The sequence below is a fragment of the Barbus barbus genome (genome assembly GCF_936440315.1).
Source record: "Barbus barbus genome assembly, chromosome: 26".
NCBI classification, from domain to species: domain Eukaryota; kingdom Metazoa; phylum Chordata; class Actinopteri; order Cypriniformes; family Cyprinidae; genus Barbus; species Barbus barbus.
Genome location: NC_136754.1, coordinates 1,257,501 through 1,280,717, shown reverse-complemented (window position 1 = coordinate 1,280,717; position 23,217 = coordinate 1,257,501). Strand labels below are relative to the sequence as shown.

The window sequence follows — 23,217 nt, the reverse complement described above, 5'->3', positions numbered from 1 at the left end:
CCATACACGCTGTCTGCCATCTGCCCTGTACAGTGATATGCCACACCTGTGAGGTGGATGGATTATGTCGGCAAAGGAGAAGTGCTCTCTAACACAGATTTAGATAGATTTGTGAACAATATTTTACAGAAATAGGCTTTTAGTGTACATAGAAAAAGTTCAGTTCATGAAAAATTTGGGCAAAAACAAAAGTGTTACGTTTATAATTTTGTTCAGTGTGTATATATAATGGTCTCATGCAATGGTCTCATTTTTTAAATCTACATTACATTTCAACATTCTGAATTCATTTTCAAACAGTGGCAACATATCTTTCAACATATGCGACCAAATTAATGTCGAAATCACAATATGTCCAAAAAGCATGGTAATGCCATTGTTTTACTGCATTTTGTAAGTGAGGAAGGTTTGTGGTGTCTCATTAGGGTTAAATCAGCACAAATGTCTGTATGATGAACGGATCCTCACTCTAATCACTAGAGGGCGAGAGCACCGCAATGATGCTGCAGCTCCGCTTCTGTCCGCTGGACGGCGCGCGCGAGTCTCTTCAAAACCCCGCCAGCGGCAGCGCTCGCGCACAGAACGGCGGGACATCAAAGCCAAATTGGTTACAAAGTAACAGTCGCGGCGCGTCATCAAAGTCGCTGCGGGAAGCTTCTGAACGCGGAGCGTGACAGCCGGCGGGGTTTCCCGCGAGTTCTTACTGAACTACAGCGAAGACAAACGCGAGGAAAAGAGGAACTGACCCGGTCATCACGTCCAGTTTCTGCGGCTGCTGCTGTTGCATTCGCGGGCTGCATGCACATATATACCATGTTCTCTGTATAGAAAGACTCCAGACGCGGATTACAGATCCTACAGATCCCACAGGCTGTAAACAGTTGCTCCAGAACAGGAACAAGAGTTTGAAATCCTGTGTGTTTACAACGAGATGGGGTAAGAGTCTCTGCTCTGTCGTAGTCTCATTCATAGGAACTTAGAGACTTTAACTGAGCGAAACTGAAGCCAGAAGAACTTATCAGAGCAATTAAAAAGAGTTAGTTACTGCAGGTATGCTACATTAAAGACTTTAGATGTGATTAGACTATCTGAAAAATGTTAGTATGCTTCGAGGCGAATATTTATTTATTTAGGACAGTCCTACGTAAGTCAACTGTGTTGATGGTCATTGTATATTTGTGTATTTGACACAGTATGGTATGCTATAATGCATGTAAGCAACCTTCTTTAATATAATTGCGTACAAATTATCATTATGCATGCAGTTTTTTTCCAACTCGTTTTAAAAGTGACTGCAAGAAAGCTAAAAGGTGATTGAACTGCATGGTGACCAGAAACACACTTTGCATTTTAACTTGCAGTTAATCTAGATCTTGAGGTAGAAAATCAAGTTCATGGACACGTTTGTCAACTACTGCATTTCTTTGTATTTCTTAATTATTTTATTTAACAATAAATAAATGCATACATACATTTTAAGAAACAAAAATAATGAATATTTGTATTTAATTATTATTTGCAGAATTTATATTTAGTTATAGATATTTAGCTTTTGCTCAATGAGATTATTTCATGATCAAGAAGACAACAACCACAACCTTGACCTAAATATGCTATTAATTTTCTCAATATTTTCAGTGTAGCCTATATTTGAACTGTATCAGTTCGGATGGATGACTTTTTTTCTTTCTCTCATTTCTAATGGCAGAAAAAGACCCTCATCTGTCCAGTAAGAATGTATCCGTTGCACAGAGAGAGGTAAGTCATTATGTAATGTCTTTATCTGAGACCTTCGACTGAGGTTTTTTTTTTTTAAATAAATAAACCGATATTTGGGCCACATCTGATTAATTGATCCATTTTGAATATGATCGCTAACAACAATTTTAAAGATTCTCCTGGCTATGTTTATTTAATCATTTTAATTAATGCATTTATTAAATTAATAATTTAATAAATCATCTTAATTTTTTTATAGTGCATTATATAATACAGATTTTTGCAAAGCAGCACAGAGAAATGCACTTATAAAAATCACTTTGCAAAATTGACAAAGCACCTGATGAGCCATTTATCCTGCTCTTAGTGGGACACATTATGCAGAAATTATGATTGTATAGATGAAGGGATTTTTTTTTTTCTCGTACTGTATTAATCTCTTCTAGAAATGACACCCAACATGAAAAAAGGTCTTGGGATATTGTTTATGAAACAGCCAGCATTGTGTTTTTCTTAGTTGCCATGACGACTGTACAATATATGTTCTGTGGTGTCTCAAGTGTCCATCTCAGTGTGCTGGATGCTTTATGGATGATCACAAAGCTGTTTTGACCTTCAGGAGGCCTGTAACGGGTTAAATCAGTAGAGTAGTGATGGTGCAGTTAATTAGTTCAGCTGCGGTAAGGTGTGATGCTGTCGGGTCACAACACGCCTGGCCTAATTTCTACATTCTAACTAGATTGTTCTTCAAATGATCACTCTTTGTTTTAAAGGAGTAGTTCACCCAAAAATGAACATTTGCGAAAATGTGCTCACCCACTTTTTTCATCTGATTTATAGAAATGTTTGCAGTGCATCAGTGTCTCAGCAATGGATGCTCTGCAGTGAATGGGTGCCGTCAGAATGATTGGATTATTGTGATGTTTTTATCAGCTGTTTGGACATTCTGACGGCACCCATTCACTGCAAAGCATCCATTGCTGAGACACTGATGCAATGCTACATTTCTCCAAATCTGATGAAGAAACAAACTCATCTACATCTTGGATGGCCTGAGGATGAGCAAATTTTCATTTTTGAGTGAATAATTCTTTTAAATTTCAGTATACGGAATCATATCTCCATGTTCGTTAAGCACAGGGAAAGATTATGTTGATTTAGTGTTTTTCTGTATATACTACATATAGAATAAAGATGCAGCACAAGGTTAATTTCCTAGTAATTGCCTGGAAATAAACAAATCTGGAATAAGGCAATTAGAGCTGAAATGCAAATGGTCAGCTCGAGGGTTCAGTGATCTCTAAACACACACACACACACACTCCAGTGTAGAATATAACACTGAACATCTAATGGTCTCTTGGCCGTTAGACTTGTGTTTAGAGACACAGAGGTTACTTCTGGTTAACAGATTTCTTTTTCTAATCAGCTGCATTGCTGCAAGGTTAACATGAAATTGCATTTAGAACTAATTTTATTGGCATTGTGTGATGTCGGGTGGATCAGAATATTTAATGATTCTGTTCATCAGAAATTGAGGTGATGGTGTAAAGTGTGTTTATGCAGTTTGGGTTCTCTTTTGCTCACCATGGCTGAATTTATTTGATCAAAAATACAGTAAAATTGTGAAATATTATTAGAATTGAAATGAACTGTTTTCTGTGTCAATGTTAAAATATAATGTATTCCTGTAATACGCAGGTGTATTTTCAGCATCATTACTCCAGTCTTCAGTGTCACATGATCTACAGAAATCATAATAATATACTGATTTACTGCTCAAGAAACATTTCTGATTATTATCAATGTTGAAAACAGTTGTGCTGATTCACAGTTTTGTGGAAATTGTGATACATTGTATTTTTCAGGATTCGTTGATGAATGTAAAGTTCAAAAGAACAGAATTTATTTTAAAGAGAAATCTTTTGCAACATTATAAATGTCTTTAGTCACTTTTGATTAATTGAATGCAATTTAAATGAATAAAAGTATTACATTTATTTTAAAAAAGTTACTGACTAAATGTTTGAACAGTAGCATAGTGTATAACAGTAATGCTCAAGATTCATTAGCACACATTATTCTAAAGGGAAATATAGTTGTATGATTATATGAGCAGAAATGTGTATGAAACTGTCTGTTCAGTCTGCAACACATTTGTTGAAGCGATGCAAACGGCATTGATGATTGCAGATGAAGGTCTGAGATGTGTGTGGTCGCTCTGGTGTTTGGTTGAGGTTGATCTGGCTCTCAGTGCAGTTGGTTTCCCGCTGAAAGTCATTAGCGGCGGTCGATCTCTGGCACTGGATAGTTTACAGGCCCTCGGCTCATTACTGAGCGCCTTGCAATCAGCTCAGGGTGAGTAACTGACAGATGAAGGAGCTGCGCTGATCACAGTGGGATCTGTGACCAGTGAAGCCGGAAGACTTGCCCCATGGAATTCTGGGAATTCAGGCCAGGTTATAAGAAACAAGGTGGTGTCCAGAAGACTAAGACGAGGAAAGTGAGCTGTGTGTGTGTGGTTGATATGGGTTGAGATATCTTTAGACATGCAGAAACAACAGAGACAGATTCAGTGATCTAGCTAAAAATCACCAGCCTCTGTGTTTAATATTTGTGGATTTGCTCTGAAATGCAAATAATTCTCAAACAGTGCTTTTTTATGAATTTAGTTGCTTTTATTCAAAGCAACTTACAATACAGGAACAAATTTGTCAAAGAGCAACAATAATCAAGATATACAATGAGAGGTTTATTAGATAAAAAATATTTGATTCAAAACGGGACAATTTGTAAAATGTATAATAGATGCAATTTAATGAAAAGTAAAATTAAAATGAACATTTAGTTAGTTTGGGGTCAGTTATTATTGAAAGAAATACTTTCATTAAGCAAGGATGCATTAAATTGATTAAAAGTAGTGCCAGTAAAGATATTTATATAATGGTACAAAAGATTTCTATTTCAAATAAATGCTGTTCTTTTGAACTTTCTATTCATCCTATTTATTCCTGAAAAGTAAAATGTATCACAATTTCCACAAAACTGTGCAGCAGCACGACTGTTTTCATCATTGATAATAATCAGAAATGTTTCTTGAGTAAATCAGTATATTAGAATGATTTCTGAAGATCATGTGACACTGAAGACTGGAGTAATGATGCTGAAAATACAGCTGCAGATCACAGAAATAAATTACATTTTACTATATATTCACATAGAAAACAGCTGTTTTAAATTGTAATTTCAAATTTTAATATTTCAAATTTTTTACTGTATTTTTGATCAAATAAATGCAGCCTAGGTGAATAGAAGAGATGTCTTTCAAGAACATTAAACAATTTTACCAACCCCAAACCTTTGAATATATTTCATTTCAAAATTCATACAATAAAAGTTTTTCTTGTGAACTGAAATGGTTCAAAATAATTTTTCCATTGACTGATGGTGATTTCTATGTCTAGAGAGCAGGATGGCCAATATGTGTGAATAGCAAATGTGTTAAAAAAAAAAAAAAAGTGAAATTATGCATTTATTATACAGCATCATTGCTTAAAATTCTCCCCAAAAAATTAAAAGGAGAAAAAGTGCGTGATCTGATGCCAAGACTGCTGGTGGATGTTGGTAGTGACACAGTAAGTCTATTTTCAGAATAGCCAAATGGCCAGATATATTGAACTGTTATTTTCTATATTTTATTCAAAAGCCTGTGACGTGAAAGCTCAGTGGAAGACGTGTTAGTCTGCAGGAGCTCATGGTTTAAATCTCAAACTGAGTTTGGTGCTGAATGGATCGGATCGTGCTGACTTCATTCCTCGCGTCTGCTCTCAGCGTGTGTTTCATACAATCATAAAATCACTCATGACTCACGGCTCTTCTGTAATGAATGACATGCTGAAAGGAGAATAATGAAAGCTTTCCTCAAATGAGCTCCAAGACTATTTCAACTTCTACTGTGGTCACACAAACCTCATACACTGCTTCTAGGCATTGTTCGTGTCGGTATTCATTTTCTCAGGTGACTCAGAAACGCCAGCAAACCTTAGATTTATGAGCCACAGACGCAGCAGCTCTTAATGTGACTGACAGATGTGATGTGGACGGTTATGGTCATACCCGTGTTCATTTCTGGAAAGGGCAAGATAGGAAGAGGATCATCTTTCTGCTCTTCCTGCTCCTGATGCATTGCATTAGATTATTTCATTTTACATTTCTGAAATCCAATCCTTCCAGATACTCTTCCTGATTTCAGCTGATTGTTTCACACAATGATCTGGTCAAGTATTCATCTGCTATATATTACATATTTGTTAAGTGATGTTTTTTCTTTATTCCTTGATTATGGTGCATTTTCTGTTTGATATGCTTATTAGTATTGTCTATGATTTTTTTGTATTTTTTTTTATAGTTTATTAATTTTTTTGTGTGTGTGTGTGATGCTGTCCATCTAGTCCAGGACTCCAATGGGACCTTCCAAAAAAAAAAAACATATATAAATTTCTCTTTTTTTTTTATTATTAGTTTTTGTTTCTTTGCTATTATTAATATTATTATAATCTGATCATTATACCGAGACCATTTGATCGTGATTTAGGGATTTTTTTTATTTTTGTTTATATTGTGGGTCTATAAAATGTTTTGGCCAACAAATATTTCAAATATAAATATGAACAACGTTGAAATATGAATGTGTGTTTCAAGTAATATTGCATGAAAAATACATTGAATATGGTCATTTCAATAGTTTCAAAACCAAAAAAAAAAAATTGGTTGATTTCTTAATGTTATGTTTAAAAATACAAATGAGGTATTATCTAATTAAATATGCATGCATTTTTCATACAGAAATCTGAACATTAGATAAAGCCAGGTTCAGAATTGTTTGTTCAATTTTTAATTTTCTGTCTATAACAATGACCAAATGCACAGAGGTTAAATATGAAGCTGTCATGGTCAGAAAGCGTTTGCGCTGTTAGATGTCCATCACACACAGTTTGACCGTAGCGATTCAGCTGCCATATTGACTTCACATTCAGATCATTCAGTCAGTCACGAGGAGTTATTTAAGGTATCAGTTCATTTCTCTGATTGTCTACAGCTCATTCACTCCCTTTATTGTCATTTGTCCATTACAGCACTGATTGTGTTGAATTTCCTGATCTACAGGCTTTTAAATCACTTTTAAAATACACAAACTACATGTCTAGGGCTTTTATTAGGCCTGCAGCAACTAATTGAAGTCAAAGTTTAATTGTTCGGTTAATAGTTGAAATAATCAACAGATTATCAGAGTAGTTGTTAGTTACAGCCCTGTTTGTTACCTTACAGATCCACATACTGCATGAGAGTGCTCTTTATATGAAGAAGTTCATTATTTAAGAGTTTTAAAATGTGATCTTTCCAGTAAGGTAAATAATAATAAGAATAATTGCGTGTGTTATGCATGCATACATACATACACACACATATGCGATTAGTCATATTCGTATTTAATTTAATTTTTAAAAGTTATTAGGTGCCAAGCCCCATAGGGGCTGTAGCCCCTATTGTAATTATGTTTTCTTTATTATTATTATTATTTTCGTCCAATGGGAGTCTATGGCAGCCCTATGAACGGAACATAGGAAAATTATGAAATTTGGCACACTTGTAGTTATGGACATGAATAGTGATCTGACCAACTTTGGGGTCTCTAGAACCAACTCTATAGCGCCACCACCAGTTCAAAAATTCAACATTGAAATGGTAATAACTCCTGAACCCATTGTTCTAGAAAAATAAAACTTACAGTACAAACAGTACACCTGATACCAAAAATGCACATTATAACTTTTGAACAGTCAGTCAGAAAATTATAATCTTTGTGTCTATGGATTCCTTGGGTCATGCCGAATAAGAGGATTTTGGCTGAACCACGTGTCCGCCATTTTGAAACTAGTCATAAATTGCAATATCTTTTGAACCATTTGACATCGGCACAAAAATCGGTAGGGATCATCAACACCATGTCCCGGTGGTACCACAGAAGTTTGAAGACAGCGCCACCTAGTGTTCCCGAGATATAACTATTCTAACAAAAAACATTTATAACTTTTGAAAAATGTTCTTATTTTTATGTCCTTTCCTTTCGTGTCTCTAGAACCAACTCTATAGCCAGAAAAATGAAACTTAGTACACCTGATTACTCTCTTCATGCTGATCACATTCCATAGCTTACAGTAAGACTCCACCCATTACAGTAGTGACCATTTTGAAAAGTACAGTATTCTGTCTTTTCGCTACTCCTCCTTCAAAATTGATGCAATTCTTCCCAAAATTGGCTCAGATGATTTTTGGACGGAGCCGCACAGAAATGACTGAACAGATTTTTTTATTCATCTTTTTTCAACAAAAGTTATGATTTTGTGAACTTAACGAGGTCGACCCAAAATTGGTTCAGAGGCTGTATCTCGGCCAAACTTTGATCAATCGAAATGAAACTAGGTACGCTTCATCAACACCATGTTCTGAGGATCCATGCCAAAGTTGGGAACAGCGCTACCTATGGGTCGTGAGATACCAAAAATTCACATTTTCACTTACAACTTTTGAACAGTCAGTAAGAAAATTATAAGGATGTCAATTTTGCCAGGATTGGCTGAACCACGTGTCCGCCACTTAGAAGAATGCTAAGATTACTAGTATAAGTCAACATATTTCAAAGTTACAGGCTAAACAATTACCATTCTGTTTAATGTGACTCTTCAGCTATCGAATTAACCATAAGCTGCGTTACAATTAACTTTACTTTGTGTAGAAATTTTTTGTCAGCTCATACTCAGCAGCGACTGAGTGGCTCACTCTGCTAAACCGCTTTCCCCGAACCTTTTAGGTCGTGGGTTCGAATCCTGGTTGGCACAAGCCCAAACCGTGAGAGGTCCTGTGGCCAGAAGCGGTGCAAACATTGCTTTTCTTCCAGACGTTGGATCTTCCGTGCGTGTTCGTCTCCAATCAGAACCGTGTGTTTGTTCGTTCTCATCCCAACTTCTGTTCAGTTTTGAACTTCTGTGCTTCTGAACCTATCTGTTTTTTCGATGCAAGTTCTCTTTCTGCTGTTTTGCTGTTCCCGCTCTGTGCCGCGCTATGGGCCATTCGCGGGCTTGGCCCTGGTAATCGCTGCTTGCAGCTATATTTTATTATTATTATTATTATTATTATTATTATCTATTTGTAAAATAAGTTAAAATAAGAATCTGAATCACGTTTCTGAATCTTTGTGTATATCCAGGTGTACGTTTTAAATCCCAGATTTCTGAGTTTGCATGTCAGTCTGTAATTCTGAGCTGAATTCAGTCGTGCTGTCGTGTTGTTTTCTGAACACACACTCACTTGTTTTCTGTGTGTTTGTGTCGTAGGGAACAGCCCATCTTCAGCACTCGAGCTCATGTGTTCCAGATCGATCCCGCCACCAAACGCAACTGGATCCCGGCCAGCAAGCATGCGGTCACCGTCTCCTTCTTCTACGACGCTAACAGACATGCCTACCGCATCATCAGCGTGGGCGGGACCAAGGTGAGCGGCTTTCTCCACTCTACAGCCCGTTTGCCCTGAACCGCAGGCTGGAAATCTGTGTATTTGTAAATTTTGTCTTTATTTTGCATATTAAAAATTTACATTTAAATTGCAAAATTAAAAAAAAGAAAAAAGGCAATATAGTAGGCAACTTGCATTTATGCGTTTGGCAGATGCTTTTATCAAAAGCAATTTGAATTGCATTCAAAGTGCATGACTATAGAGTATGTATTATGTATAAAGGAATGCATATAGTGTATGAAACCTTTTTTTATTTATTTACAAAACAGTTTCAAAGCAACTTAATGTTGTAAAATTCATTAATTATAAATAAAATCAATTTCAGCTGTAAAGCAGCTCTACTGAAAACAATAGTTTCATAATTCAGATCAATTCAGTTCAATAACGGTGTCAATGTTGCAAATGTTATTATTTATGAAACAAACCAGGGTCATTATAATTAACTAAAATTAAAACCATTAAATAACATTTCCATTACTTCAAATAAAATGTTAACTGAAATCAAAATACATAAAAAATTAAGGCAACATCTCTCATTTGAATTTAGTTTAACTTGATGTTCTAAAATAACTAAAACTGAAATAAAAATTTATAAAAAATTATATACACATATAAAAAACAACGACTACTAAAAATGACAAAAAAAGCAACAAAATCGCTCAAACTTAAACTAAAATGGAAAATTAAAAAAAAATCTAAATATTAATTCAAAACTCTAGTGTTATCTCGGTGATACTAAAGCATCACTCAAACAAATTCAATTTCAGATGCAAATGTCATTATTCAGTGCAATTCAGTTCAAAATTTCATCAGTTATGAAAATAGTGTGTGCAGTTACATCGATAATATTACTGAATAATAATTTGACATTTAGACCTAATTATAACAGTAATTATTGACTCGAGGGAGATTGTGCTTGATATCACTTCATTTGTATTCACACTGGAAATGGAATTTGTAATAAAGTGCATTGCATAGTGCGAAACTGTATTGCACTTAATGTTCTCTGCTTGTTTATTGCATATTTGGTCAAATGTGTGTCATCATGCTATTCAGTGCATGTGCATACTGTACTCATGTTGCACAGACTGCACACTAGCATCGTGCCGTAGGTTTTGCAGAAAGCCTCTCGTGGTTATCATAAGTGCAGCATGCCAGGAAATCCACCCAACTGCAGTGGCATAACGCAATAAACATCTCTGTCAGCTACAAGCTTTCACATGGTGATTGAGTCCATGTGATTAGAGCCAAACGAAATACTCCCCGCGAGAGGATTTACGCTGGAGTGAAGGTTAAGCGCTCAACACCTGATATCAGAGCGAACGAGAGGAGAATTGAGTGCAGGAAAACTCCCGCATTGGTGCGGAGCTGCATGACTTGCATCCTGTCAGGATAATCGATACTCATTGATGGAGCAAATCAGAGCTGTCTAACTGCTCCACCGGAGACGCTGATCGAAGGAGGAAAGACAGCAGCTCTCAGACGACCTTGAGTCCATATGATAGTCTCAGAGAAACAGTTTGCAGATTGTTCTGGTCAAACACCGGCCATTTTTAGACAGTCTCTGATTGACATGTGAAGTGACCAATGGCAGCTTGTTTTGCTTGTATGTGCTGTTCAGGTTAATGTGGAAGCTTGTTTCTGACACGAGGTAAAAAATATTAAAAAAAGGTAATTGCAGCTTTATCTCACAATTCCATAAACATAGAATTGTGAGATATAAACTCAGAACTGTGAGATAAAAAAGAGTTTATACCTCGCAATACTGAATATATATCTCAGTTTGGTCTTTCTTCTCGGAATTGCAAATTTATATAAGTATGTTTATATAAATTGTGAGACATAAACTTCCAATTGCGAGACAGTTAGAATTGTGATTAGTGCTGTAAAGTGATTAATCGCATCCAAAATAAACGTTTTTGTTTACATAATGTGTGTGTGTACTGTGTATATTTATTATGTGTATATATAAATACAAACGCATGCATGTATATATTTCAGAAAAATATGCTGTTTATATATTGAATATATTTATATATAATATAAATTATATAAATATATACGTGTAATTACATATAAATATTTTTAAAAATATATACTGTATGTGTCTTTGTCTTTGTATATACATAATATATGTGTGTGTACTGTGTATATTTATTATGTAAGCAAAAACTTATTTTTGATGCGATTAATCGTTTTACAGCACTAATTGTGAGGAAAAAGTTGCATTTACTTTTTTTTTATTATTTGTTAATCTGTGGGGGGGGGGGACTATTGTGAGATGTAAACTCCGAATTATAAGGAAAAAGTCAGAATTCTGTTTATATCTGGCGTCTGAGTTTAAATATCTTGCAATTCTGAGAAAAAAGTCAAAATTGCAAGATGTAAAGTTTGAATTTTGAGACAAAAATTCACTATTACCTTTGATTTTATTCCGTGGAGGAAATGGGCTTCTAGAGGTTCGGAATAATCAAATAAGTTTTCAAGTTTGTTGAAAAAAGTCTCTACTGTGCTCCCCAAGGCTAAATTTAATTGAAAAAGATTCCAGTAAAAACCGTAATATTGTGAAATATTATTACAATTCAAAATAACTTTTTTCTATATGAATCTGTTAAAATGTAATTTATTTCTGTGATCTGCAGCTGTATTTTCAGTATCATTACTCCAGTCTTCAGTGTCACATGATCTTCAGAAATCATTCTATTATACTGATTTACTGCTCAACAAACATTTATAATTATTATCAACAGGTTTGCTGCCCAATATTTTTGTGGAAATGGTGATGCATTTTATTTTTTAGGATTCTTTGATGAATAGAACGTTCAAAAGAACAGCATTTATTTGAAATAGAAATCTTTTCTAACATTATAAATGTCTTTGCTGTCACTTTTGATCAATTTAATGCGTCCTTTATGAATAAAAGTATTAATTTCTTTCGTACTCCAAACTTTTGAGCAGTAGTGTGTGTTTGTGAGGAAACGGCTGATTGAATGAATGAACACACACACATTCAAATGTGCCAGTAATTGTTTTACTCTTTTAATATTGCTCTATGAATGCACTGTGGTTCATGGCCGTGTTTTTCGGATGTTTATCAGAGGCAGAAACGCTCGCTGTCTGTTTGTCTGCAATTCTTCTCAATGGATCTGAAAATGAAAAGCGGCCCAATAATATTCCAGGCATTTGTTTGGCTAAAGATTATTATGCAGTTTTGTATCTTGATGCTCATGAATATGATCCAGACTTCATTTAGTTTGATGAAAAATTCAGCATCATTACTCCAGTCTTCAGTGTCACATGATCTTCAGAAATCATTCTAATATGAGTATTTTTAGTGTAAACAAACACATCTCATGCATTGGTATGTAACTAATTTAGCCGTTTCATCCTCTCGCACAATGATATCAGCGTTCATATTAAACTCATGAATGGAGCAGATTGTCCTCACTGAAGCTTGTAAATCTCAGTTGTTGCTGGATTACTGGAGTGTCTCGGCTTCATCCAACACCTCAAACTGACCCACATTTGGATTTAGGATGACCTCACTGTCACGAGTCCAGTGCTGACTTTCTAGCGGTCACCGTGATAATCTGCAGTCACATGACTCCTGCTGTCAGGAGGAACAGGAGTCATTAGAGAAACAGAGAGAATAAAACAATAAGCCACATGACAACCCAAAGCAGAAGAGCTACAACACCAGAATCATGGTGAATGACCTCTTTTGTGAAACTCCAATATGATATAAAAAATCTATTAACACTATTATTTATTTAGTATCTTAACAGACTGTGTGTGTCTCTGTGTGTGTCTCTGTGTGTGTCTCTGTGTGTGTGTGTGTGTGTGTGTGTGTGTGTGTGTGTGTGTTTTTTTTTTTAAGAAATTAACTTTTATTATTCAGCTAGGATGCATTAAATTAAAGGATTAAAATGGTCAGAGAATCCTGAAAGATAATGTCTATATACATTACATTAAAGTTTGTGGCCAGTAAAGATACTAACAGCCTACTTTAATTCAGCAGTGACAGATTAAATTGGTCAAAAGTGACAAAGACATAAAATCACTAAAGATTTCTATTTGAAATAAATGCTGTTCTTTTAAACTTTCTATTCATCAAAGAATCCTGAAAAGTAAAATGTATCTCAGTTTCCACAAAAATATGAAGCAACACAACTGTTTTCAATATTGATAATAATCAGAAATGTTTGTTGAGCAGCAAATCAGTATATTAGAATGATTTCTGAAGGATCATGTGACACTGAAGACTGGAGTAATGATGCTGAAAATTCAGCTTTGGTCATAAAAAAAGATAAAAGACTTGATTTTAAAGACAGAATCATTTATAAGCGTTTCTATTCGTCTCTCTAGTGTTGTGATCATCTTTGTGCAGCTTTATTGGTTTGTTCAGATAAAAAAAAAAAAAAAAAACATGGTTCATTTCAAATATTTATGATGCATTCAACATGTAATATGAAGTGTTTATCATTGCAGTCTCTCACAGTTATTAGATTTCATGTTGTACACTCTCTCAGGGGTCATAAGTGTGACTCCAGTCAGACTGTTAACCTGAACGATTGCGGTTTAGGCTTCAGCATTTATTACTGATCTTCTATTTAAAGCTGCAAGAAACGCTTACACCAGCTTGTGCTACAGTATTTTTATTTATTAATGTTTAACTTCTTTATACACACTCAGTCTTCAAATACTATCCCAAACAGCACAACATAATATCAACAGTTTGCATAAACTTGCATAAATCATGTGAAAGTGAAAAAAGTGAAAGTGACATACGGCCAAGTATGGTGACCCATACTCGGAATTCATGCTCTGCATTTAACCCATCCAAAGTGCACACACACAGCAGTGAACACACACACACCGTGAACACACACACACACACAGCAGTGAACACACACACGCCGTGAACACACACCCGGAGCAGTGGGCAGTCATTTATGCTGCGGCGCCCGGGGAGCAGTTGGGGGTTCGGTGTCTTGCTCAAGGGCACCTCAGTCATGGTATTGAGGGTGGAGAGAGCGCTGGACATTCACTCCCCCCACCTACAATCCCTGCCGGCCCGAGACTCGAACCTGCAACCTTTGGATTACGAGTCCGAATCTCTAACCATTAGGCCACAGCTTCCCCATGTTTACAGTATCACTCTTTCTTGGTCTATTTGAGGTCAGATGTTGTGGTTAAAAATAGATGTTATTTGAGCCGTAATGTTTCTAAATCTTGCTGTTGAGGTGGGAATAATGTTTATGTTTTGCTCCATGTAAACAGTGCTTTACAGATAGTTGCATCACAAACCTTTCTGGTATTCTTGCACATGTTGTGTAAAAGCTTCCCGATTTTATGGCGTTTTTAACTTTAACTTAAAGGGATAGCCCACAAAAAAATGCAAGAGATCGTATTTAACTCACTCTCATGTTGTTCCTAACCTGTAAGTGTTTCTTTCTTCTGTTAAACACAAAAAAGGTATTTTGAAGTATGTTGATAAGCAAACATTTGATGGTAGCCACTGACTTCCATAGTATTTTTTCCATACTATGGAAGTCAATGGGTACAGTCAGCATCTGGTTTTGTGTTTTTTTTTAAATGGGTGCTTATTCATAATTTTCTTCGATTGACGTCCTCTCTTTTGGCAGGCAATCATCAACAGCACAGTCAACCCCAACATGACGTTCACTAAGACATCTCAGAAGTTCGGTCAGTGGGCAGACAGCAGAGCGAACACCGTCTATGGCCTTGGATTCGCCACGGAGCAGCAGCTGCACCAGGTGTGAACGTCAGGACAATAATGTCTTCTTTAAAGGAGATCAAATTCTTGCATCACCTCTTATAATACAGCACTGTGTTTTTGTTGCAGTTTGCCGAGCGTTTTAAAGAGGTGAAGGAAGCTGCGCGTCTGGCCAGAGACAAATCACAGGACAAGATGGAGCTGAGCACCACAGCTCTCAGTATCGCAGCGCCTCAGGTGTGACATTGTTTATTTTGCATACAATGTGTATACATATACAATACATAAACAGGTTGTGCAGGTGCTATTTTTGCCCCCATATTTTGAATTTGGTTACATTTTTGTTCATTTCGCTGGCCTCTGGCACCAGTTAATTACCGAAACTGCTCGCAAGTACCCACAACACCCTAGCAACTGCTTTGAAAAGCCCAAGCAACTGTATAGGAGTGATGAACACCTTATCAACCACATTACTTTGCCCAGGCAATAACTCACAACATTGGGCAGCTTAGAAACCATACAGAAATGGCCTGGTAACCATTTAGAACACCAAAGCAGCTGCATGGCAACACCCTGGCAACCACCCAACATTCTGGAAGACAGGCAGCACATTAAAGCTGCATAGCAACACTCTGGCAACCACCCAACATTCTAGCAGCCTGGCAAAGCATTGAAGCTGCATAGCAACACCCCGGCAACCCTCACTCACAACAATATACTATCTGCTTAGCAGCGCCCTGGCAATCACCCAACATTCTAACAGCCTGGCAACAAATTGAAGCAGTTCCTTAGCAACCACATAGCACTTTAGCAGCTGCAAACCAACCACCCTGGCAGCCAAACAACATTCTAGAAGCCTTGTGATACATTAAAGCTGCATAGCAACACTCTTGACAACCCTGACACTGACAAAACTTTAGCAGCTGCATCCTGGCAACCACCCAACATTCTAGAAGCTTGGCGACACATTCCAGCCACTCCTTAGCATCCACATAGCAACATCATAACAACCACTCACAGCCCTGTAGCAGCTGCATAGCAACACCCTAGCAACCACCCAACATTCTAGAAGCCTGGAAACACATTGCAGCCACTCCTTATAAACCACATAGCAACATCCTAATAACCATTCACAACATATTTGCAGCTGCATAGCAATGTCCTGGTAACCCTGGCACCCACAACACTTTAGCAACTCCATGGCAACAGTCCATAGCCGCCTAGCTTTACTCGTCTTCCTGTAGTTTCTGCTCTTCATCTGACATCTTGTGTGTGTGTGTGTGTGTGTGTGTGTGTGTGGTAAGTGAAGTGTTACTGTAATCCTAGAGCAGGATGAGCTGGGTCATTCGTCTCACTGGGAAGTGAGAGGAGAACTAGGACAGTGATAAAATTATACGGAGCCGTCCTGTTCGCTCTCTGCCAGTGTCTGTCTTCTCGTATGATGTCGAGCTGCTGGTCTTTTCAGGTCAACAGGGTGTTGAAGGGCCGTTAGAGACGCAGACCTCTCCACATCCTGACGAGAGCCGTTCCTTCTGCTGTTCACACTCAATTCGCATCTGTTCTCGTTACACAGAATCAAGCTTCAGCAACAGAATGCATTCGTCAGTCCTGTTTCAGTGTTAAACATTGTTGCATTCACACACAGTTTGGTTATAAACCAGAGTGACACCTGAAATAGATACGATCAATATTCACTACTGAATTTTGAGCATGACTCTAGTTTATTATTACCTAAATGGGATTTTAGGCTTGATTTGGATTTTGGACTGGTGTCAAAGATTTAAGAGTCACTCATTCATACAGACCATAGTTTAGTCTTGCTCCTGTTGTGAGAACGAGACAATTCGAGAGTTTCAAACACTGTTGTTAATCTCAAAGGTAATATTTATTTGAGATAAATTGGCTGTGTTTTCAAGTGTTACATTTGCCCTTAACCACTATAACATTCTGACTCAAGCAAATAGATTAAATACATAGATCAAATTATTGAGATATATTGTCACTAAATGTTTCTTATACAAAAGAAGGCAGGTAGATTTGTAGAAGTGTGTGAGCAGCATGTAAAAATGACACCGGTCTCCCCTCACATGACTGTATCTCTTATGGTTTTCTCTCAATGCTTTCAATCCGGATGCTGCCAGTTCTCTCAGGTGAGTTTGACATTCTCTCCCGCACACGTCAGCATGAGCGCCGCGGTGTGATTCAGAGTTTTGTGGGAATATAAGCAGCTGCTGTTGATGTAGTGGGGTTTGTGCTTTATCACACTCTAACACACACACATCACGTGTCCCTCGAGCTCCACAATCAGCTGACTCCCACAGTCAACCCTGGAGCATCATCTGCCACTGCAGGAGCGAAATCAGGTCATTTTCACATGAGACAGACACAGACGGGCTTCACCTTCACCAGAAACCAATCATATTTCATACCTGTGAATGTTCAAATTAAGTCAAATGACCAAGTGGAAATAATAATGAAGCAATGATTTACAATGGCAACTGAAAACTGTTTTATGATTATTTAATTGCTGGTTTATTTGTGATGATAAAATTCTGCTCATTATGGTGAATTTGCTCACCTTTTATTATTACAAGAATGTCTTTATTTATTTAAACTCACCTGCTGAAACCTGGGTCACTCATCAGCAGTGCCATTTGTAATAGAAAATGTGTATTTATCATTTCATTTAAAAACATTAGTAATGAACTAAAGTAAAGTAACTATAGTAAAGAAATCATGTTTCCCCAGCTTGGGCTCAAAATACCTAGACTGCAACCCAACATGGATATTGGAGGACCATCATATGGGGATGCGTCTACTTCAATATTCAGATTAGTGTGATTTGTTTATTTTGAATGTATTTATTGTGAATTTATATACAGTAAGGTCCGTATATATTTGGACACAGGCACAATTTTTTATTATTTTAGCTGCTGACCAAAATATATTCAAGTTATATAGTGATTATGGGCTTAAAGTGCACACTCTGAGCTTTAATTTGAGCGTTTTCACATCACAACTGGAGGAAAGGTTAAGGAATTACAGCTCTTTAATATGTACCCCCCCCCCCCCCCACACACACACACACATTTTTTTTTTTTTTCAAGGGATGATACAATTGACTCAAAAGTTGTTTCATGGACAGCCATGGGCTATTTCTTCGTTATTTCTACATCAATTAAGCAGGTAAAGTTCTGGAGTTGATTTTAATGCACCATTTGCATTTGGAAGCTGTTGCTCAAATCCATCAGAGAGATAACAGGAACATTTAGGAGTGGCCAAATCAACAGTTTGGTACATTCTGAGAAGAAATGACCGCACTGCTCATCTCAGCAACATAAAAAGACCTGGACGTCCACGGAGGACAACAGTGGTGATGATCAGAGAATCCTCTCCATGGTGAAGGAAAAACCCTTTCACAACATCTAGCCAAGAGAAGAACACTCTCCAGGAGGCAGACGTGTCTACAATCAAGAGAAGACTTCACCAGAGCAAATACAGAGGCTTCACCACAAGCTGCAAACAAGGCCAAAAGCCAGAGCACTTCTGGAACAGAATTCTTTGGACGGCTGAAATTAAGATCAACCTGTACCAGAATGACTGGAAGAAAAAAAACATGGAGAAGGCTTGGAACAGCTCATGATCCAAAGCACACAACATCATCTGTGAAATGTGGATCAGTGTGATCATGGGCTGCATGGCTTCCAGTGGCACTGGGTTACTGGTGTTTATTGATGATGTGACAGAAGCCCGAAGCAGCCGCATCAATTCTGAAGTGTATAGAGATATACTCTCTGCTCAGATTCAGTCAAATGCAGCAAAGCTGATCGGGCCGCGCTTCATAGTACAAATGGACGATGACCCAAAACATACAGCAAAAGCAACCCAGGAGTTTTTGAAGGTAAAAAAGTGGAATATTCTGCAATGGCCGAGTCAATCTCCTGATCTCAAGCTGATTGAGCAGCATTTCACTCACTGAAGACTAAACTAAAGGCAGAAAGAGCCACAAACAAACAACTGAAGTCAGCTGCAATAAAGCAACACAAAGAAAGAAACCCAGTCTCTGCTGAGGTCCATGACTTCCAGACTAAAGCCGGTCATTGCCTGCAAAGGATTCTCAACAAAATATTAAAAGAACATTTTATTTATGATTATATTTATTTGTCCAATTACATTTGAGCTCCTGGACATGGGGGACTGTGTATAAAAATGGTTGTAATTCCTAAGCTTTTTATGTTATATTTTTGTTCAACCCCTTGAATTAAAGCTTAAAGTCTGCACTTCAGTTTCATCTCGAGTGTTCATTTGAATTCTATTCTGGTGGCATACAGAACCAAAATTATGAAAATTGTGTCAGTGTCCAAATATATGGACCTAACTGTTTATAAAATAAATTATGCATTATATGTAATATTTATTGTGTGTATACAAAATAAGTGACACATATTTAGAATTAAATTACTCCTTTAACTAAATGGTGTTACAGCCTTGAAGAGCATATATATATATATATATATATATATATATATATATATATATATATATATACGTCATTTGTTTTATATGAATTTATATATTTTAAAAATGTATTATGTTTTAATAATGTATTATAATTATTTGTGTATATACACAATAAGTGATATATATTTGTAATTTAAATGACTCTTTTTAACTAAATATTGGAATATAGTCTTGAAAAATTGCAATCTTTATTTATAGTAAACATATACAGTGGTGTGAAAAAGTGTTGGCCCCCTTCCTGAGTTTTTTTTTTTTTTTTGCATGTTTGTCACACTTTATTGTTTCAGATCATCAAACAAATTTAAATATTAATCAAAGATAACACAAGCATCTGAAACATTAAAGTGTGACAAACATGCAAAAAAAAATCAGGAAGGGGGCCAACACTTTTTCACACCACTGTATGTGGAATATATAATATGTATTTTATATTTTTATTTTCATAAATTTGTTATACATATAATTTATTCATACTGCATATATGTATGACTTATTTAATGTTGTATACACAATAAGTAATGTATATATTTAGAATTGTAATAAATTGCTGTGTTCTGATAGTGTCAATGTTTGATGCTCTCTGTTGCTTCTTTTGTGCCTAGTTATCGCACGCTGTCATTGCAATGTACTATTACAGTTATAACAATATTAGTATCCTGTGACAGGATCACATTTCTTTCATAATATGACAACATCACTTTTCGTGCAAAAAAAACAGCCATCTGTTGAATAATAGGACTAAGTTCAGTATGAACAGTGTTCACTGTTTGTTATTTTTATTTATTTTTATTACTGTAAATATAGTAAGTTATCTTTTTAGTGTAAAAGGTTAGGTTTAGTCTAAGGTTTAGTCTGTTAAAAGGATTTACCTTGAAGTCTGTCAGTGTGAGTCAGACGGAGGCTGAGCTGTCAGTGTGTGTCTGGATTCATCTGATAACAGCCGCCTTCTGTGTGTGTGTGTGTGTGTGTGTAACAGGACTTGTCTGACGAGCTGCAGTCTCCTCCAGTGATGTGTGTGAACGGACCGGAGGACAAGCTCTTCCGGAGCCAGAGTGCTGACATTACTTTGTCCTCAGAGAAGGAGCGCATTAAGAAGATGCTCTCAGAGGGGTAAGACATCTGACTACACATCCGCCTTCGCACATTTGTGGGGAAATATTGGAGGAGGAAGAGTGTAACAGCCATTTATCACACTATAATGGGCCTTTTCCTGCATGAAAGAATCCATATAATGCCCCTAAATTCAGCTTTCCTGAACGCCAACAATTACATGTAAGTTGTTGTAGCAACTGTTCTGAACACCTTAGCAACTGCATAGCAACCGTCTCCAGCACACTTGCATCTTGGCGCCGAATTTCATCAACATTCTGCATTTTTGGTTTGGCCAAATCAGTTTTGAAGGGCTGAAATTATTAAACAAAGCAATGATTTTTAATTAGAACAAGAAATAAACATGAATGAACATCAGAAGGTGCTAAAAGGAACAGTACAACTTACTGAAGTGTATAATCTCTCATTTAATCACTCAATCAGCGTTTCAACCACAGAAAGACGTCAATAAAACAGCTTCTTTTAATGTCACATTTAGCTCAAGAAAGTCATTTAACATCCATAAACTTATTTATCTAGAAAGAATATCTCAAGAGAGGAGTATATATACAGTGTGTGTGTATATGTGTGTATATATATGCGCTATATTACACATTCGTTAAATTTTTAACGTCTTCATTATTTAATGTATGTTGAATAATATTCTAATCTGTCATGAAATTTGTTTTATTACAGCCACTGTTGAAATGTTTAGAATTCAACAACAAATTGGAGCCGAAACATTATTATATAATTAAAAAGTTGATATAAATCTGCCTTTTGTGCAACTTAAATGTTCAATGTTGAATAAAATAAATTTGATGAATTAACTGATTATTAAATAAACTGGTCCCACTTTATATTAAGTGGCCTTAACGACTATGTACTTGCATAAAAAAATAAGTACAATGTACTTACTGTGTTCATATTGTATTAGAAAACACTTTTGCTGCTATTGAGGTGATATATAGGTAAGATTAGGGACAGGTTTGGTGGTATGGGTCGGTTTAAGGGTGGGTTAAGGTGTAAGGGATGAGTCAACAGTGTAATTAAAAATGTAATTACAGAAATTAATTACAGATGTTATTACATGCAGGTATTGTTATAATATAAGTACAATGTAAAACCATGTATGTACACAATAAGTGCATTATATCAAATTATTAATTTAAATGTAAGTACATAGTCGTTAAGGCCACTTAATATAAAAAACTTTATTTTTGGTTTTAGTTTTCAGCTAAATAAAATTGTTATTCTATACCATTACTATTACAGTTTTGTTAATATTTAGAATCTGTGTTTAATTTGATATTTTCTGTTTGTTAGTTAAAGAGTTCTATTGATTTTGGGGTTTTATTTGGGGTCATTTTTAGTAGTTTTTGTGTCTATATACAGTGGATTTCTCTATGGAAGCCAGTTTCCGCCACTGAATAAAAAAGGTAATTGTGACTTTTTATCTCACAATTCTGACTTTTTTTTCTCATACTTGTGTGATACAAACTTGCAATTGCGAGTTAAAAAGTCAGAATTCTGAGATATAAACTCGCAATTCTGAGAACATCTCAGTACCCCCCCCCCCCCCCCCCCCCCCCAAAAACTGGACTTTAACTTGTAATTGCGAGTTTATATCACACAATTCTGAGAAAATTGTGAGAAAAAAGTCAGAATTGTGAGATGAAAAAGTCGCAGTAACCTTTTTTTTTTTTTTATTCAGTGGCGGAAACGGGCTTCCATACCACTCACACTTTTACATACAATTTTTATTTATTTTATTTTATTTTATTTTTTGTTATTTATTTATTTTCCTCCATGAAACAGCTCGTCTGACACATTCAGGAGAGACGCTGTGCTTATCTGCCATTAGTCTGATGAGTAATAAACGCACACACAGGAATCAGCATGTCCTTTCATTGGCAGCCGTTTGCTCTTGTGTTCAATCATCACAGGACTCTTTTCTAATAGGGTTGCTATGGAGAGCATCTGAATAGCTCCTGTAAAAGTAACCAGTCAAGAGCGTTTGCAGTGACGCTCCACTTTATTCCTGGAAACATTTCATGTACTGAAAGCTGCACAGATTTCTCCAGCCGTTTTTTGACATTATTTGTGAGCCAGAATGTGAAAACCATGATACACATCTGGACCGTTTTAATGTACTCTGTTTTGTTATTAAAGTGTTATTTTAGTATTATTTATATACTTTTATAGTTTTTATTTTTATTTCTTTTAAATGAAGTTATTTTTATTCTTGTATTTTCAATTTTAACTTGTACTTAATTTTAAATGTCGTTTTAATTTTTGTAATTTTATGCTTTTTTTTGTCATTTTTATTATTTTTTTATATATACTTAAATATTGTTATATAATATTAAAGGTTTAATTTATTTTTTATTTCAGCTGTCCATTTTGCTCCTGTTTAACCCTTTATGGAAACATGTTTTCAAAGTGTGCCCCTTTAAAAATTTACGTCTGCTTGGAATATGAAACATAAATAAATGCAGTGAATTTTCCCATGCTATTATCTGATTGGTGTAAGGCGAAGTATTAAAATAGCTGTTGCATGCTTGCTTTTATGCACAGAG

At 36.1% G+C, this 23,217-nt stretch overlaps 1 protein-coding gene across 1 annotated transcript in view; it reads left to right on the top strand.

Annotated features, from left to right (window-relative positions):
* Positions 1 to 577: 577 nt before the first annotated feature.
* Positions 578 to 23,217, top strand: part of LOC306846061 (homer protein homolog 3-like) — a 30,885-nt gene continuing 8,245 nt past the window's right edge. The window contains exons 1-7 of the mRNA XM_079379151.1: positions 578 to 936; positions 1,709 to 1,758; positions 9,114 to 9,270; positions 14,937 to 15,068; positions 15,158 to 15,265; positions 17,170 to 17,178; positions 20,526 to 20,659. Of these exons, the coding sequence (XP_079235277.1) occupies positions 1,736 to 1,758; positions 9,114 to 9,270; positions 14,937 to 15,068; positions 15,158 to 15,265; positions 17,170 to 17,178; positions 20,526 to 20,659 (563 nt within the window). The 5' untranslated portion in view covers positions 578 to 936; positions 1,709 to 1,735. The remainder of the gene's footprint in view (positions 937 to 1,708; positions 1,759 to 9,113; positions 9,271 to 14,936; positions 15,069 to 15,157; positions 15,266 to 17,169; positions 17,179 to 20,525; positions 20,660 to 23,217) is intronic.